This window comes from Vidua chalybeata, chromosome 2, assembly GCF_026979565.1.
Source record: "Vidua chalybeata isolate OUT-0048 chromosome 2, bVidCha1 merged haplotype, whole genome shotgun sequence".
In the NCBI taxonomy this organism is placed as follows: Eukaryota; Metazoa; Chordata; class Aves; order Passeriformes; family Viduidae; genus Vidua; species Vidua chalybeata.
In genome coordinates this window covers 977,839-997,111 of record NC_071531.1, presented here as the reverse complement: position 1 = coordinate 997,111, position 19,273 = coordinate 977,839, and the positions used below count along the sequence as shown (strand labels likewise).

The 19,273-nt window shown below is 48.9% G+C and overlaps 1 protein-coding gene across 3 annotated transcripts in view; it reads right to left on the bottom strand.

Annotated features, from left to right (window-relative positions):
* Positions 1–1,146: 1,146 nt before the first annotated feature.
* Positions 1,147–19,273, bottom strand: part of GART (phosphoribosylglycinamide formyltransferase, phosphoribosylglycinamide synthetase, phosphoribosylaminoimidazole synthetase) — a 37,780-nt gene continuing 19,653 nt past the window's right edge. For all 3 annotated transcript variants that reach the window (XM_053931352.1, XM_053931344.1, XM_053931360.1), the window contains 13 exons: positions 18,607–18,775; positions 17,859–18,090; positions 14,658–14,752; positions 13,606–13,715; positions 12,785–12,983; positions 11,513–11,761; positions 11,044–11,196; positions 9,582–9,785; positions 9,204–9,335; positions 8,509–8,639; positions 6,590–6,731; positions 4,061–4,176; positions 1,147–2,169 (listed from right to left, as the gene is read on the bottom strand). In XM_053931352.1, coding sequence (XP_053787327.1) covers positions 1,987–2,169; positions 4,061–4,176; positions 6,590–6,731; positions 8,509–8,639; positions 9,204–9,335; positions 9,582–9,785; positions 11,044–11,196; positions 11,513–11,761; positions 12,785–12,983; positions 13,606–13,715; positions 14,658–14,752; positions 17,859–18,090; positions 18,607–18,775 — 2,115 coding nt within the window. In that variant the 3' untranslated portion in view covers positions 1,147–1,986. The remainder of the gene's footprint in view (positions 2,170–4,060; positions 4,177–6,589; positions 6,732–8,508; positions 8,640–9,203; positions 9,336–9,581; positions 9,786–11,043; positions 11,197–11,512; positions 11,762–12,784; positions 12,984–13,605; positions 13,716–14,657; positions 14,753–17,858; positions 18,091–18,606; positions 18,776–19,273) is intronic.

The following is a 19,273-nucleotide window of genomic DNA, read 5'->3' as shown; positions in this document are numbered from 1 at the left end:
CTGCTGCAAGAGTGGGACAACAAAGTCATGGAGCTGCTGGAGAGAGCCCAGAGGAGCCCCGGAGCTGCTCCAGGGCTGGAGCCAGGCTGGGAGAGCTGGGGGTGCTCACCTGGAGAGGAGAAGCTCCAGGGAGAGCTCAGAGCCCCTGGCAGGGCCTGAAGGGACTCCAGGAGAGCTGCAGAGGGACTGGGGACAAGGCCTGGAGGGACAGGAGCCAGGGAATGGCTCCCAGTGCCAGAGGGCAGGGCTGGATGGGAGATTGGGAATTGGGAATTGTTCCCTGGCAGGGTGGGCAGGGGCTGGGATGGAATTGCCAGAGCAGCTGGGGCTGCCCCTGGATCCCTGGCAGTGCCCAAGGCCAGGTTGGACACTGGGGCTGGAGCAGCCTGGCACAGTGGGAGGTGTCCCTGCCATGGCAGGGTGGCACTGGGTGGGCTCTGAGGTCCCTCCCAACCCAAACCTTGCCTGACTCTGTGAATTCCCATTTCACATCAGGCTCACATGGCAAAATATCAGAATCTGGATCAAGGTGCCTGTGATGGAGATGGGTGTTGGGTCTGGGACAGATCTCTCTGTTGGCCTCTCTGGCAGTGATCCAACTGCTCTGATCAATAATGTGATATTGATTCCCTGCACAGGCAGTGATTTCACCCCTCCAAGGCTTTATTTCCTCTGCCTTCCCTGGCTGGAGCTGTGTGACCTCCCCTCTGACCCACAGCTCCCAGACCATGTACAGCCCCTTCCCTCCTCCCCACTACAGCCCTGGGAATCAATTCCAAGGAAATACTTGTAGATAGATTTTTTTTTTTTTTAATTTATTAGGCTTTATTTCAAATCCCAAAGGAGAATATGCCAACATGGGACTACTGTCAGGATATCAGAACCCAGAATAAAATCACCTTTCTCTGTGTTAAAGGGGAGCTCCAAACCACCTCATCTGTTGTGTGTGTGGGAAACCTGATCCTTTCAGTAAGAACATTAAAATGGTTTCATAACTATATGAAAATATTAAAAGAAAACCACAAGTGTCGAGTTGCACAAAACCCCCAGTTGTTTTCCAAATGTTCATAATTCCTGGGTGTCCCTCAGTGTTATTCCAGGTGAAAACACTGGTCCAAGAATAAAGGCACTTCAGAATTCCTGAGGAATGTTTCACAAGCCAAGGACATCTTTTTTCTGCTCATGTAAAAAAATAAAACCCTGAATCTGAGGGGAATTTGTGGGAATTCACGTGGGAATGCTGAGGAAAAAAGGGGCAGCAGACACTGAATCCTGCTGGCATCTGACAGACAGCAGGTTCAGGTTTGGAAACAACAGGGTGTGTCAAGTCTGGGCCAGATGAGATCCACCACCATCAAACCAGGAAGCAAATGGAGAAAAATCCAAAAATTGGTGTTTTGGGAGGCCAGTTTTTCCTGGTTTGATGAGGTTTTTAGAGTGGAGGTTTCTGCCTTTGTCTCTCTTCCATCGCAGTTTCCCTCAGCAACACTTCCCAGCACAAGGAGGGTCCCTGTTAGGGAACAGCCCTGATGGCTGGCAAACAGCTGGATATTCACCAGCACTTCCACAGCTGGATATTCACCAGCACTTCCACAGCTGGATATTCCCCACCTGGCAAAAGTGTCAGTTAATCCCTCTGCTGGAGACAGGCCGAGTGAAAAAGGCTCGTACGCTTCCCAGCTGCCAGTCCATTGCTTGTGATTTTGTATGAAAGGGTCTCCAGCGTTGTCTCCAGTCCACCCCAGGGCTGCTCAGACCCACCTGGCTGCATTTGGGTTGTTAGGAAAGCGACGGAGAGAACCTAAAATGTTGGCCAAGGAAGTGATTAAAATTAGGACGCACTTACAGGAACCACTGCCGCAGCCTCTGGGAACAGCCCCGAAATTCCCATTGGTGGCTTTCCTGGGATTTGAACCTTGAACCGTGCGGGGCAGGGGAAGGGCAGAGCCCGTGCTGGGCCATGGCAGGCCCTGCTGGAGCTCGGCTCTACTTCCAGACGATCTTGCCCGCCTCGCCCACGCGCACGGCGCCGCTGGCCACGAGCTGCAGCGCGGCGGGGAAGGCACGGTGCTCGGCCTCCTTCACCCGCTCGGCCAGCGTGGCCTCCGTGTCGCCCAGCTTCACCGGCACGGCCTCCTGGAAGATGATGGCCCCGGCGTCCACCTCCTCCTGCAACAGCAACAGCAACACCGAGGTCAGGGCTGGCACAGGAGGGGAGGCCCGGGATGCCCCGGTGCCTCGGGGATCTGGTGGGGACTGGGATTTGGGATGGTGGTGAAACACAAACTTTAAGGGATTTAGAGATTTTAGAGGAGCTAAGATTTTAGTTAGAGGTAAGTGTTACTAGAGTTAATTAAAATAAAGGGATTTTGTAAGTAGGCCTTGATGAAGTTAAGAGTTAGTAGTTAACTAAAAATTGATTGCTTGTCAACACAATGTTTAGTTAGCTGGGTTTATAATGAAGAATATAGAAACTGACAAACAGCTTTTAGGAACATGAGACAATCGTGGGCCTCCTCTGTTCTGAAACCAATTGAGGACAGGGAATGGGAGTTCTACCAAGGTTCATTTGTCATACTTGCATTGAAAAGGTAGAAAGGTCAGAATGAGGATGGCTTCATTTACTTCCTCATTTTGGGACCCCTCCCCATGAAAGGGACCACCGACCCATTTCAAGGAACAAGCTACACTTGCCTAATAGCTTTTGGAATGATTAGCATACGAAGCGAGGAATGGGATGTACTAAATGATGAATATGTATTTGTGTTTTGGGTATTCAATTCTGGTGTGGATAAAAGGACTCTGTAATCATTGGAAAGGGGCAGTGTGTATTTGGGAGCTGTCCCGCATGCTGCCCGGCGCCGCAATGAACATACACTTCCTGACTTTAAACTGTTAGAGAGTTTTTGTCCATCACAGTTGGATATTGGTGCTAGATCAATATCCGTATTTCTTTAATAAATCAGTGTGATGAGGAGAGCAGGTGCTGGGGCTGACTGTGGTCTGGGAAGGGTTCAGAGGAGAGCAGGAGGGAGTCAGAACAGCAGGGAGCAACAGTTCTATTCCAGAAAAGCCATTAGCCAGGGACAGGAGGGGCTGGGCTGGGCAGGACATTCAGTCCAGAGGGGGAATGAGCCAAGGGCTGCACGGAGCTGGGACAGGGATCCAGGAGATCTTCCCTGGAACACTGCTGGGGCGGATCCCTGCTGGGCAGGGCTTGTTCCTCAGGAGCTGCCACACAGAGAACCCCCAAGTCATGGCATAGAGAGAAGAATGCAGTTTTCCCTTCTATCAGGAAAAATTATTCCACCCTCTTTTCCCAAGGGAAAGCAAAAATCCTGAGACAGATTCCAGCAGCAGAGGGAGAGGGGAGCCAGAGGAGAGACCTTTCAACCCTGAGAAGTGACCAAAAGGGAACCAATGATCCCTGGCCTGAAAAAATGTAGCTCTGAAGCTGAGAGATCTCTGCTCTTTCTTTACTTAGGGTCTGACCAGCATAAATTGTCAAGTTTTTCTCTGTTCCCACAAACATCAAATTACTCCTTAACAAATCTTGTGCCATTTCCAGTGGGATTTTTGTTTGTTTGTTTGTTTCTATTTGAACTTTTTCTTGAAAGCAAGAAACAAGGCAGGTTTAGGATAAAATCCAGGAACTCTGGGCCACGTTTAACAAAGCCTTTGGCTTAGCCAAGGCCTTATATTAACTATTCCCCCACACCAGTGGATGGAAGGCAGCAGTGGGATGCTTAGGGAAGAAGTTCTCTTAGGGAAAGCTTAAACTCCTGGACAAATTATTCATTTCCATTCCTTCTCCAGAGCCAGCAAACTACAGCACTGTACGGTCACAATAAAATCTCCACCTCCCCTAGATACAAAGTTCTGAACACAGAGGGCAGGCCATCAAACACAAGGGTTTAGGCTGTTCCCAGCAGGCTCTGAGGTGAGAACGTTCCAAGGGCAGGATTACAGAGAGCCAGGGAGGTGCAGAGGTTCAAAGGGAACATCTTTTGGGCTTGAGCCCAAAAGGTTTCAGGATTGCAGGACTGCAGGAGGTACTCACAGCCACGAAGTGCACGGTGCAGCCCGTGACCCTGACCCCGGCCTGCAGCACCAGCTTGTGCGCGTGCGCTCCCTTGAAGGACGGCAGCAGGGACGGGTGGATGTTCAGGATTTTCCCTGGGAAAGCAGAGCTGAGGTTATTGACTTTTAGCACTTTTAGGCTGCTCAAAGGGCCGTAACCAACAGAGGAAAAAAAAATCATTTGTGAATAGGATTTTTCACAAGTTTTGAAGATGCCAGCCCCAAGTGCTGTGGTGTCTGTGTCTGAAATAGCAGAGTGCAGTTACAATTAATGGCTAAACACATTTCCCCAGGGATTAATAATGACTAATTGGTGATGTAGCTGTCCCTTCCCTCAGGATCTTGTCCTTCTTTGATCACAAAATCCCTGGGGCTGGAAAAGCCCTCCCAGCCCCTGCAGCCCCAGCTGTGCCCCGTGCCCACCTTGTCCCCAGCCCAGAGCTCTGAGTGCCACCTCCAGGGGACACCTGCAGGGATGGGCACTGCAAAGCTCCCTGGGCAGCCCCTGCCAAGGCCTGAGCAGCCTTTCCATGGGGAAATTTCTGCTGCTGGCCAAGCTGAGCCTGCCCTGGCCCAGCCTGGGGCCGTTCCCTCTCCTCCTGTCCCTGTTCCCTGGCAGCAGAGCCCGACCCCCCCGGCTGTCCCCTCCTGGCAGGAGCTGTGCAGAGCCACAAGGTCCCCCTGAGCCTCCTTTTCTCCAGGGTTTCTATTACCATTATTTTATTTATTTAATTCTTTCTATTATCTCCATTCTGCTCTCCTCTCTTCCTGGCAGCACCTCGGAGACTCCCTGCCCATGGAGATCTGGGCAAGTTACAGGAGGCAAACGTCCCACCTGGTGTCCAGCAATGTCTCAGATACACTTTATATCTAAATAAACGTCTTTTTAAGCATCAGCATCTCCCTCCCAGTGACTTGAGCCCAAAAGGTTTCAGGGACAGTGGGCTGGAAACACCACCCTGCTCTTCTGTCTCCATTTCCCATCAGAATGGGACGTGGGTTCCTGTTTGCTTGGGTTTGTCTGGTTCTGTTTTCACCTGTCCTTTGTTAACATTTACAATTAACACTTCAACCTGTCCTTTGTTAACAGCTATAATTCACATTTCAGGGCTGTTAAGTTTCATAATTCCTACTCAGTGTCCTTGTGACTGAGAGAGAAATAAAAAGAGCAGCTTTGACCAAAGCAGCAGCAGGAATTTATTCTTCCTGGATAATTCGGGGGGGGGTCAGTGGCCAGGCATGGCCAGGACAGGGTCCTGCAGCTGGCCCAGCTCCCTGAGCTGAGCTCAGTGTCTGAGCTCACATTTCCTGGTCCCAGCTCAGGTTTTCAAGCTCAATCCAGTTCTGGACATTTAAAAGATGAGTTTAACTCTTCTGTCTGGAAAAAGTCTTTCCTTTTCTCTCACACCAGTCATGCAGGTAAAGCAAATCCTGCACTGTGCAGGACAACGGTCAGTGCTCTGTCCCTGAATCAGAAGGCACTAACATCCTTATTTGTACAAGATTCTGCACTAGAGGAAGTTCTTTCCTGGCCTCTACAGAGACTGTCTGCTCCAAACACATCCCTTGGAGTGAGAGGTTCTGCCCACAGCACAGGCATTTCCATCTCTGGACCCTGAGTGGAGACAAACAAAACCAGTTCAGCTGACTGGTTTCACCTGACAGCTTCAAAACCACAGCAAGGCCTCTCAGGAGTGCCTGCTTTGCTCTACTGATTTTAAAGAGAGGCTTGAAAAGTAGTTCAGGTGTGAAATGTTCCTGGCACACCCAGGGGAACACAAAAGTCACCAAAGAGCAGCGAAAGCTGCAAGGCACAGGCTGACCAGGCTGTAACCCTGGCCCCAAAGCAGAGCAAGCAGCAGCTGCTCTGTGTGCTCAGGACTCCCTGGGAAACACAGGAGGAGAGAAAAGTAGCAGCTGGGGCAGGAGAGCAGGCCCTGAAGGTATCACCAGCCTCTCAAAGAGCTGGAAAACTAAAAGATAAGTAGAGTGGAGTCACTGTGAATATTCTGGGCAAGCACAGCCTGGATCTGCCTGTGGAACACTCCATCCATGGACTCATGGCATGTGGCCTGGGATTGGCCAGGGCTTGTTACCCAAAACTGCAAAATGCTGCCCAGTTTGGAGGTTTTACAAGGATCCAGAGCAGCTCCTCTGTCAGGGGAAGGAATCCTCAGAGGCTGGGTGCTTACCTCTGCCCTGCAGCCCCTGTGTGCAGAGGCCCAAAGCCTTCACAGCCTTTTTAAAAATATTTCCTAAGAAATCAAAGACTACCAGACTTGTGTTTGCCCTTGGCTTCCTTCAGCCTCTGCACAAGTGCACTGCTTTTCCCTCTCATCCTTTTCTTTACAAGAGGGGAAGAGTCTCATTTCACAGAATCCTGGGATGGCCGTGGTTGGAAGGGGACCTTGAAGATCATCGTGTTTCACCTGGTGGCCTCTCTCTTTTTCCTGGTGACAACCTCTGAAATGCCTTTGTGCACATGCACAGCCACCCCAGGTGTGCTCACCTTCCCATTTCTTGACGAAAGGACCCGAGAGGATGCGCATGAACCCGGCCAGGCAGATCAGCTCCACCGAGAACTCCTCAAGGACTTTGTCCACGGCGCTGTCGAACTCCGTGCGGCTCTGGTACCTCGTGTGCTCAACCACCTGGGGCAGCCCAAAACACAGGAGTGTGGATGTGGTGGCAATTCCAGCAGGAAGAGCAGCTCCTCAGTGGACAGCTGACAGACAGAGTGGAGCCTGTGCTCCTCCCCACAAAGAGGGATCATTGGAACAAACAGGTTTGGCTTGATAAGCCCACAGCTCTGGATCCCAGCACTTGGACACCCTGGAACACCCTACAAATGCAGGGCTTTAAGCCATCCTGAAGTCTTCCAAAAATTTCACCCACTTCAAGGCCTCTGGCAGTCATAAGCAGTAGAATCTTGGCAAAAACTACACCAGAAAATCTTGGAAGAAAGGCTGATTATGAACTCCTAAACCAGCCCCTACCCCATAATCATGGAATCCCAGAATCCCAGACTGGTTTGGGTTGGGAGGGACCTCAAAGCTCATCCCATTCCACCCCTGCCATGGCAGGGACACCTCCCACTGTGCCAGGCTGCTCCAGCCCCAGTGTCCAACCTGGCCTTGGGCACTGCCAGGGATCCAGGGGCAGCCCCAGCTGCTCTGGCAATTCCATCCCAGCCCCTGCCCACCCTGCCAGAGAACAATTCCCAATTCCCAATCTCCCATCCAGCCCTGCCCTCTGGCACTGGGAGCCATTCCCTGGCTCCTGTCCCTCCAGGCCTTGTCCCCAGTCCCTCTGCAGCTCTCCTGGAGCCCCTTCAGACCCTGCCAGGGGCTCTGGAGCTTTCCCTTCTCCAGGTGAGCACCCTCTGCTCTCCCAGGCTGAGTTGTGTGTTTTCCATCCAGGATATATCCCCTAATTTAGGCAGGAAGAAGGCAGCACTACCTAACTTGGAGCACCCAGTCTTCAAGAGAAGCACCTGTTAATGGCCACCAGGGCCCCGGGGTGGTTTGGGAAAAGCCAGGGCTGCCCAGGTGACAGGGACAGCAGGGGCTGGGAGCAGAGCCCAGCCCAGCCCTGGGCTGCAGCAGCCTCTGCCCCTGTGCCTGTCCCACCCCTCCCTCCACAGCTGAACCCCCAGGGCCATCAGCTCTCCCACACTGATTTTTTTCCTGATAAAAACCTTGGGGTTGGCACTGGATGGGCTCTCAGGTCCTTTCCCAGCCAAGCCAGTCTGTGCCTGTGATTCTGTTTGTTCTTCCCACCACATTTCCCTCGTGCCCTTTGTATCCTCCCAAGGAGGAGCTGGAGCACCAGCACAGATCCCAGCACTATTCAAGGAGCAAAGCTCTGGGCCTCAATTTCCCCGTGTCTGTATTCAGCAGTGAAAAGTGACTGTAAAAGGTTTCCAAGTGACAACGGGATCATTTCAGATCTGCAACACAAAGGCAAGGCACACAAAATCCACGGAAGCTCAGGGAGCACTGGGATTCTGAATGATTCTGGAGAGCCTGAGGCAATATCCAGGGAGGCAGAGGAAGGTCCCACTGAGTGTGACCTCTCTAGTCCATTCAAATGAACCACCAGGTGATTTTAAAATTAAATTCACATCAAATAGGTTGGTACTTCAGTGTGCCCTACAGTCAAACAATTGACAAAGTTTAAGCTGTAACTGAAAGTTTTATGCTGGTTTAATGTAACAATTGTCCCCACAGCATCAGGATTGCTGGCAGAGGAGGAGAAAAGGAAGGATTTTGCTGTCAGCTACTTTGTCCCTAGGCACAAGTTCACCACAGACCAAAAAAGAAAAGCCAAGGCTCCCTCTCAGCCCATGTGTTACCCCAGAAAACTCATCAGCACCTTCCTGCTGGAGTCCCAGCCAATGGTGGCTAATCACAAAAAGGAAATGCTCACCCTTGTAGGAATCCCAGCTCTCTCAGCTTTCCTCAGCCCCTCCACACCAGGTTTGTTGGAGATAACCAGAACTATCTGTGCATAGCTGGTGTCTTTCTTCGTGCTGTTGATGAGAGCTTCCAGGTTTGTGCCTGGGGGAGAGAAAATAACTCAGGGATACTGAGAATAAATAGAAAGAACAGCTGGAAGAGGCTTTAAATAAGCAGCACTGTGGGGGAGACCAAACCAAACATCTCTGATGAAACATTAATCCTTTTTTAATTGATCTTGCTGGGAGCTGATGCAGACAGCTGAAGGCCTTTCCTGGCAGCTGCACTTGGAAACTGTAATTTATAGCACTGGATTGGTGGTCTTAGTGATTGGGAATACTGGAAATAGAACAGTTGGAGTGCCTACATGGCAAGAAGAAATTCTGATCTCTCTGTGAAGTGATGCTGCTGTTCCTACAGGGCACCAGAGTGGGAGCCTGAATCTGGACACATGCAGAGGTCTGGATATGAACTGAACACAGATGCAATTCAGTTTGCAGCAGAGGTTAAAAGAGGTTTGTGACTGACATCAACCCAGGCACAACATCTCTCCTGCCTGCTAGAAGCCTACCAGAGTGCCCATGGAGAACTGCAGGGATTTTAAATCCAAGCTGAAGTTGCCTTCTCCACAGGCTGGTTTCCACTGCAGCAAAGAGCAGAACTCACCTGTTCCAGAGATGAGGACAGCAACCTTCATTTTGCCTGTCTGGATCTTGCCCTGGATATGGCTCTGCACACACAGGGACCTGTTTGCTTGCAGGGCCCGATGGAGATTGAGGACTTTAACGTTGTCAGAGCCTGAGCAGGTACAAGGAAAAATCCAAAAACCAGCAAAAACAAAGTATCAGTAAAGGGAGAAACAGAGAGAGGAGAAAAGCACCTGTGGAAGACATTAATGAACTGTCAGTTCAATACCCCCACAAAAAAGGCAGGGAAGTGCCAGTGCAGAGGTTTTCACCTCAGGAAAACTCACAAGCGAGGGAATTTCCCTCAGCTCTTTCTTTCTGATTGTTTTCCCCCCAAGGAAGATGAAGCTGCAATCACCTTTCTGCAGGGACACCACTCTGCCAATGAGCCAGGCGGTCTCGTGTGCCTGGATGTCCCTGAGGACCTGCTGGGCCATGTCCTTCTGAACCACCAGCACTGCCCCAACCCCACAGTTGAAGGTCCGAGCCATCTCCTCCTCAGAGAGGTTCCCTTCCTTGTGGAGCCAGCAAAAGATTTCAGGGATCTTCCAGGTGAGAGCATCTGAAGAGAATTGAAAATACAGATCAAGAGTGGAAATTGCTACCAATGGACTACAATCATTGGGGTATTAAAGAGGCAAAGATCTGTCACAAAAATCCCCCACTGCCCCAGTTCCAAGCAGGTGAGGATGATTTACAGCAGCACAAAAATGCTTCTGGGCAAGGCCCTGGAAAGGAATTGCAAGGACAGGAAATTTCTCTCTTGTCATGTTCTCTTTTAAAATGGTTCTATCACAATTTCTACAGATTCATGGAATCACAGACTGGTTTGTGTTGGAAGGGACATTAAATCCCACCCAGTGCCACCCCTGCCATGGCAGGGACACCTCCCACTGCCCCAGGCTGCTCCAGCCCCAGTGTCCAACCTGGCCTTGGGCACTGCCAGGGATCCAGGGGCAGCCCCAGCTGCTCTGGCAATTCCATCCCAGCCCCTGCCCACCCTGCCAGGGAACAATTCCCAATTCCCAATCTCCCATCCAGCCCTGCCCTCTGGCACTGGGAGCCATTCCCTGGCTCCTGTCCCTCCAGGCCTTGTCCCCAGTCCCTCTGCAGCTCTCCTGGAGCCCCTTCAGGCCCTGCCAGGGGCTCTGAGCTCTCCCTGGAGCTTCTCCTCTCCAGGTGAGCCCCCCCAGCTCTCCCAGCCTGGCCCCAGAGCAGAGGTGCACATACACATAAATATTTATCAGTGGACAAGTGGGAAATTATTTATGTGCAGTTCTTGAGTTCAGAACTCACTATGAATTCCTTATTTTCTTGTACAACCCTGTGAGCTCTCACAACCTGTGCCAGCCATTTCCCTTTCCATGCCTCACCTTCCCCAGCAGTGAAACCCCTTTCCAGCACACCTGAGGGGAGAGTGCTGAGGATTAATGAAGCCAAACAGCAGGAGCTGTCCCTGAGCTCACAATCACCTCTGAATGCTAATTGAAAACTTCATAAGTATCATTTAATTAGCAGTAATTTCGTAGAGAATTGCAAATGGTGACAGCTGACTTGGGATTGCTGGTAAGGTTCTTTTCTTTTTGCAAGTGTCCTAAGAAATCCAATCCCAAACACCACCAGTGGAGGAAATTCAATGGGAAGCAGTCTTTCCACCACAAAGAGTTTTCACTGGCTCTGGTTCAGGTACAAGGAAAAACTCAAACATTTCTAGACAGACAAGTCCAGCTCCTACAGCACAAATCAGCTGGTGTGGCCACAGGCTTCCCCAGCAATCCACATTAACATGAGGATTTTTCCAGAGTTTCCTTCTCTCTCACCTAAAACGACACCAAAGGACTCTGGGAGAACTCTGGGGATGTTTTCCAGCAGGCCCCCTCCAGTGATGTGGGCGTAGGCTTTGACGTGGCCCGAGCGCAGCACAGGCAGCAGAGTCTTGCTGTAGAGTTTGGTTGGGGTTAACAGGAGTTCTCCTGCCCAGGGGAGAGGGAAAAAGCACGGAGAGAAATGGGAATCGATACAAAATGGGGGAAATCTCAAAATAGCAATTTGGATAGTAATGAGCATTGTATTAAAGAGAAACACAAGGTTCTACCTTTTTTTTTTAGCCCACAATTAATTATTTATCCCCCTCCCTTTTTCTTCCCTGCACACGTGACTCAGAGGAAAAGAAGAAGATGAAAACACGCTAAAGACGGAATGATTTTCTTTTTTGTGCCTGAGAAAAGTTTCAAAGGCCCAGACAAAATAACTGTGCCAGCTGTTGGGAAGCTCAGGAGGAAGCAGTACCCAGTGTCTGATCCCCGGAGACACCGACGCGGGAGGAGAAATCCAGGGAGGACTTCTCCACGATCTTCCTGACGAGGCTGAAGCCGTTGCTGTGGACCCCAGAAGATGCCACCCCAATGACCACGTCCCCCTCAGTGATCCTGTGCAGCTGGGGCAGCATCTGCCCTCTCTCCACGGCCCCCACGGCGAAGCCGGCCAGGTCGTACTCGCCGGGGGGATACATCCCCGGCATCTCGGCCGTTTCTCCTCCTGGGGAGCAAAAACACAGCAAAGAGGTGCTGAAAAAGCCTGGCTTTCATCATAGAATCCCAGAGTGGTTTGGGTTGGAAGGGATTTTAAAGCTCGTTTCATTCCACCCTGGCACGGACACCTCCCACTGTTCCACACTGCTCCAGCCCCAGTGTCCAACCTGGCCTTGGGCACTGCCAGGGATCCAGGGGCAGCCACAGCTGCTCTGGGTAAAATCCTGCCTTTTTCTCCTCTCTTCCCACTTTTCACTCCTTGCCCTGTGCTCCAGCTTCACCTGCTTTTTTCATTTCAGCTGTATTTAATAAGGGCTGGATCAAATGGAGGACGGAGGAGCCAAGAGGCGAAATGGGGAGAAGTGCTTGGCCACCCAACACTTAAATCCACAGTTAATTGTGTAAAACCAGGCAAGAGATGAGCCCTCACCCCCTCACTATCAGTGGGGTGATGAGTTAAATTTGTTGAGCTGAAGGTTCAGCTCTTGCAGAAGCGCCTGTGGAGTTTGAAAGTCTTGAAATGGAAATAAAATCTTGACATTTTGGTGGTTTCATCACAAGGTCTCACCTAACACAGACCTTGCTGCAGCATGAATGGGGTGATTATATTTGATAAATGTAGAGAACACCTTAAAACAAACATAAAGCTGACCAACAGTTCATGCAGGAAAAGAGTAAACCAGGGTATAAAGAGCTTCTTGTTCAAATCTTATAAACAGACCCAAAATGACACCCACTGAGAAAGGACTCGTGTTCCTAACTTTCCTAAAAAACTGGAAAGAAGGACAGAACCTTTTCTCAACATCTAACCCAAATCTGTAACTAAACCTAATCTAAATTTAACCTAAACTTTTAAAGTACTGTCTCCTTCCACTGTGATTCAGATTAAGTTCCCTGAAAGCAAAGACACGGAACACTTTGCTTTTTTACTCCTCCCAGATTCTTCCAAGGAGTAGGAAGCCAGCTACATTAAAACCAACTAAAAGACCTTGCAGAAGATTTTTCAGATCCCCCTGAGAAGTGTTCCTACCCAAAAGAGCACATCCAGCTTTCCTGCAGGCATCAGCAATTCCTGCAATGACGCCCTGAGCCACTTCCACGTCGAGTTTGCCGCAGGCAAAATAGTCCAGGAAGAAGAGGGGCTCAGCTCCCTGGGCCAGGATGTCATTGACACACATGGCCACCAGGTCCTGCCCGATGGTGTCGTGTTTCTGGCACTCCTGTGCAATCTGCAAGACACGGGGAGAAGCCTGGGATCAGCTCTGGGCCCCTGGAACACGAGGCAGGGGCTGGAAGGGACTGAAATCAGGAGCAGAGTCTGTGAGCAATGGACCAAAACCCCTCCAGGTGTTCTTTGAGGAGCAGCTTTGTTTATTATCATCTCCTAACTCTCTTCAGGAATCATTCCTGTCTCCACTGGCAAATCCAAAAGGCACTGAGAAGGAAACTGTGCTGCAAAAGGGCTTCTTTGCAGCCCAAACACAACAGCAAACGTGGGATTAAATGCTTTTCCCCACCAATTAATCTTTTTTGAGGGTGGAGATGCTGCCTTTGTGAAACAAAATTCCTGATTATATTAATAATATTTAAAACCCAGTTATTTTAGGCATCTTGTCAACTTCTGATATTTACTGATGATATTACCATATCAACTTCTGATAGTTGATATTATCATATCAACTTCTGGCTATTTACAGGTATTTAATTCTTTTGCCTGAAGAAGGGCAATTTCAGTTTCCATCGCCTTTTTAGAAATACCAATAGGTATTTTTACAAGACAGCTCTGTTTTCTGATAGGACATTTTCCCTTCTGTGCTGTTTTTCCTTCTTTGGCACGGATTTCCACCTTACCTTGAGTTTGGTGCCGACGCCGTCGGTTCCAGACACCAGGATGGGATCAGTGTAACCAGCTGCTTTCAGGTCAAAGAGCCCAGCAAAGCCTCCAAGCTCTGCATTGCAGCCTGCCAGCCAGGAAACGAGAGAAACAGCCCAGCTTTACTCCCAGGGGCTTCTCCAGCATCTCCACCACAAATTCTCTCCAAGGTTTGGCAACACCACTTTGCTTTGTCACCAGGAAACTTTTCTCTGTTATTTAGAAGCTCTTCACTGAGGAGCTCCTAATCTGCTTAGGTTGGCTTTGTCTTTTTAATTTAGCATTAGCCTAAGCCTAAAAATCCCCAACTTTGTGACTGAGCAGTCAATAATTCTGTAACTGACAGACTTCCCCCTTGCACTAAGTGTTCTTGTGAAACACAGGAGAAATTGTGGTAAGATTGTTGTACTGGTGTGAGAAAATCTATATTTTCCCCTCTATGTATATCTGACTTCATTAGAAGGTTCTCAGTTAATTTGAAATAGAAAGGCCACTTCATAAATGAATATTTTTAATCTGTCCAAAGAATTACAAGGACTTGCTAGGGCAAGATGTGCCTGAACCCCAAAAACAATCCCAAAAACAATCCCCAAAAACATCCAAAAACAAGGATGAATCCATGCTGATTCAACCAAGCAAAAGAGGTGTGTTCCACATCTATCTCAGGAATTCTACATTTCATAACCTTTCTAAACATTCATCCCCCCAAATGATGGAGTTCACTGTGCAAAAAATAATAATCCATGGAATCAAACTCAGTACTTAGTGGTGAAATTTTTGCTTGCATTTATCCTTACACAGTGCTGAACTGTGCCCTCTAACACTCCTGGCATTCAGGAGGTGGAGTTTAGAGCCATTTGGGGATTAAAAGCTGTGCATTTGGAATAAAATCACAGGCATTTGCTTACCACAGGTTTTCTTGTGTCATCTAGAAACAGGCAGGACACATAAATATGAGCTTTTTATCAAGATCAACTGGTAAACCTCACTGCCAAGTGACCAAAGCAGGAGCAGAGGGTTCCTGTCTTACCTGACCTGGATGTGGCTGCAGCAAAGGGTTTGATCTTCTGCACCAAAGTGTTCCCTGCTTCAATGTCCACCCCACTGTTCTTGTAAGTCAGGCCTCTGGAAGAGTGGGGAAAAATGAATGTATTTTCAAATAATATTTACTTCCTTACATCCCTGAGTGGATGAACCATGCAGAATCCCATCCTGCTGTGTGAGGAGGCGCTGCCAGGAGCAGTACATGGATAATTCCAGAGTTTTGAAGATGGTATCAGAGCACTGGGATCACACAGTCAAATCCCAAAATAAAACCAGCAACCAAAGCCCTGACAACAAGGTAGAATAGACCTGACTTTGCAAGGTTTGAATCCACACAGCCCATGGAATCCAAGCTGTGACTGAGCCCCACCTTGTCCCCAGCCCAGAGCTCTGAGTGCAACCTCCAGGCCTTGAGGTGTCAGTGGGAAAGCTCCAAACCAAACCAAGCACAAAAATGCACAGCTGGCTCAGAGCAGGGCTAAGCTCAAGTCACTTTTCCACCCACAAGTCTGAGGTGAATCAATAACCCCCAGGATTTTACAGCTGCAGTTAAAGGTTGCCTCTCCTTATCACTAGAATGATGCCACCACAGAAGCAGCCATGCCTCTTTCTTACTTCAATGGGCTTTCTGTTAAAGAATATTAAATATATTTCCTTCAAAAGACCCAGGTTCCTAAGGTGGGGCTCAGGAATCTCGAAGATGTAAGCTCTGGGTGGGGTTTATGTAAGATCAGCACACTGGTACAAACTGGTGTCACCTGTGTGTCCCCACAGCTCCCTGGGGACACGAAACACCAGCTCTTATTTACAGAAGGACCTTTCCATGCTGGGGACAGGGACTTTAATGACTTTTCACTCCAGCAAACACAGCTCGTGCCAGTTAAGCAGTTGTTATTCCCAGGCTGTCAATGGCATGAACCAGGTGCATCCCTATTTTAGATCCATCCCTATTCTCTCTCTCCTATGGATGGGATTCAGCCTGAAGTTTAAATTCTAAGGGTGTTGATTAACAAGGACAAATAAAACAAAACAACTGAAACCCATTTAAAATTGACTCAGCTGAAAAAAAAAAATCAGTTAATCCACAAACCCCATCCCAGGAACCAGGTCAAGAATTCAGCAAACATTGAAAAAGTCAGAGACAGACACAAATGCCTACAACTGCACTAAATGGAGTAAATATTTTTGTACTCTGCCTATTAAAACTTATTTTAAGATGTGGGAGGTTTTTTTTCTAGGATCAAAGGTATTTCTGTTGTGAAGATCATTGCTGGAGTATCTGGAATTGATAAGACTTCAAGTGCTAGAAGAACTGGCCCAGGAGAAAAGTTGCCAGGAGAATCCAAAGGTGTCTGCACTCACAGCATACCCCTGCCCAAAAACTGGCAAGAAGGCAAGAATTACCCCAGGCAGCTGTTCAGGCTGTGAATAAGACTCAAGGAAATATTAGCCTGCAACAACCAGAGATCAAAGTCAGCCCCTTTCAGTCTGATTATGATAAATGTCCACCAGAATTGCATCATGTTTTTAGGAGTATTTCAAATTTGTTAGATTTTTTATGTTGCTATCCGCTTTGATCCTTTAAATTGATCTTTAGTCCTTTGAATTTTCTGGAATACTTTCTATGAAGCATTCTGGCTATTTTCCTGAGGTGAAATGCCTCAGGACTGAATCCTGCCAGGCTGCCAAGAGGAGGTGAGTCCTGACTTGCAGAGCCATCCCCCTTCCTTCATTGAGGCCAAGGGGGACACTGGGGCTCGGAGCACCCTGGGAGAGTGGAAGGTGTCCCTGCCCATGGCAGGATCAGGATGAGCTTTAAGGTCCTTTCCAACCCAACCCAGTCTGGGGCTCTGGGACTGAAGCATCCCTGTTGTGCCCCTTCAGGAGCAGAAGGTGGAGCAGCCTCCAGGGCAGTGCCCCGGGCAGCGACTGCAAAGAGCCCCCAGGAGCCCCCCTGGGCAGGCAGGGATCCTCCAGGCAGGCATTCCAGGCAGGAGCCCTGCTGGCTGTGGCCCAGGAACTCGGTGTGGGAGGGAGGGAACTGCTCCAAGTCTCTCCTCTTGCCTCACTGACCTGTTTTTTTTTTTTTTTTAATGCTACAAATCCCAGTACCACCTTGTCACATCAATTCGCCAACAGATGCAGAGCACTTGAGAGAGAAAGAAGACTAAATACCAACACCCTTGTTCTTTTAGGAAGTTTATTGATCATAATTTTACAAAATACTAATCAGGATACACTGCCAGCAGCAACAGAATTGTCACTGAAGTGCTTCCCAGCCTACAAAATAAGCCCTTGGGAAAAGGTATGTTGGGAGCTCATTGGAGCAGAGCGGTTTCTTATTAGGTAAAAATGAGTTTAAAAACTGCAAGAAGCTTTTAGGAACATTAAAGAGACAACAGGAGTCCCTGCTATTAAAAAACAAAACAAACCCCACACCCATATGATCTCCAGAGTCTTACAGTAAATACTGTGCCAATTAAAGGAATGAGAATGGAAAGAAGTGATGAATCCTACCCTGTTGTTAGGCAGCTGTGCCAGTAAAATGTAAATCCCAACAAGTCAGTGGGTTCAAGGTAATTTTAACCATTTCTAAAAGCTAAAAAAGAACCAATAAGCCACCTTGAACTTTGTTAATATTTAAAATCACAGACTCTCCTGAGCTGGAAGGAACACACAGGAATCATGCAGTCCAAGCCCTGGCCCTGCACAGACACCCCAAAAATCTCTCCCTGGGCATCCCTGGCAATGCTGTCCAAACACTCCTGGAGCTCTGGCAGGTTGGGGCTGGGACCACATCTCATGATATTAAAAATCAGATTTCTGGACAAGACAAACCCAGAGCAAAAGCTGTGATCCAAAACAAACCCAGAGCAAAAGCTGTGATCCAAAGTCCAAGAAGCAGAAGCTGACCTTCCCTAAACCAGGCCTAACAACTGCAGCAACACAGGTCATTCCTGTGTGCTTGTCACTGTAGTTTAACTCAGATTTAGGAGAGTAAAAACATGGATCAGGCATTCAAAATATTCCTCCCTTGGCTGGTCTTGCTGAGGTTGAGTACAAGGATGGGGTTAAAACTTGTCAGGAGTTCCACAGAATATCAACAGCAGTTACTAACATCTAGCAGGGATGTGCTTAGACCCTTTTCAGCCCCGTTATTCCCACTTCAGGGATTTGGAATATCTACCTGGATTGCCTGAGGAAGGCTATGGCCCGGTAGCCAATGTCCCTCCTGTAGATGGCCCCCTGGAAGTGGATGGCAGCCACTCCCAGGTTGGCCTCCTGCAGCGCCGTGGGCAGGTCCTCCTTGATGGCCGTGACTGTGAGCACTCTGCCCCCACTGGTCACCACCCTGCCATCCTTCAGGGCTGTGCCTGCGTGGAACACCTCCAGGCCCAGCTGCTTGGCCTTAGCAAGCCCTGTGGGTGTTGTGAAAAACATCAGCTGTTGGTTAGAATGTTCTCAATGCAGAGAGATCGAGCACTTCGTGTCTGAAAGCCACAGTCAAAGTCAGGGTGATCCTGCTGGGAAATGGGAATAAATCTGTAAAAAGTACCTCTGGAGGAGAGACAAGTCTACCTGTGTGCTCAGGGATGTGGGAAGAGGTGTTTAGCTGACATCTGACTCCAGTTGGGGTTCTATGCCTCAGTGGCACCCAGAGCACAAAAGGTCAGCATCAGCATGACCCAAGAACCCTGATCAGAGCCACCTGACTGCAGCAGGTATTAAATATCAATGCTGTGCCAATATCAAATAACAACAGCGTGGAGGACTGAAAATACACCAAAATAAACTGGGGTGTGTGGAAATTCAGCTGCTCTTGCTGACCCAGAGCCAGGGTTTCTATGAATCTCAGTTCCAGTGATTCACCTTCATGCAGCAGGAGAGAACAGGGGGGGAAATGAGCCTCCTGCAGCTCCTCCTGCTCTATTTACCTGTTATTTCCAAACCCTTGGGATATGTCCCTGGATAGCCTTGACTAGCCATGACCACAGTCACAGCTGCACTGTCCTCTTTCCAGGCTGGCATGGAGCTGGCCAACCTCCTGTTGATCACTGCCTGCATAACCTCGTACAGGTCACTCCTCAGCAGGGGCAGAATCACCTGCAGAAACACACAGCAGCAAATCAAACGAGGTCATTGTCTCCCCTGGCCTTGAAAAGACACCAATGCAGCTGTAAAAGCAGCATTAAATATGCCCACATATTGTACTTTCACACATCAGACATGCAGTGTGTAATGTGAGAGCCCTTAAAAATACTCGTCCTTGGAGAGAATTTCTGTGGGTAAAAGAATTGCTGCATATGGAAAGGAAAGGGTGAGGACAAAGAACTTAATTGGTTCTGAAGAATAGAAATCAAGAGTTTTGTTCCACTTGTCAACAGGGAGCAAGGAAAAATCCAGAATCCATTCCAGAAAAGACAGGGAAGTGCTGAGCTCGTCTCAAGCTAACCTTTGCAAAGCCCAGACTTGAGTCCAGCCTACTGAAATGCTCTCTGGAATGGAACAATTTCCTAACAGACCTTCTGCCTTCAACAAACAACCCAAATATTTTAAGTCTTGGTGATTTAAAATTCTGATTATTCACCCCAAATCTGGTTA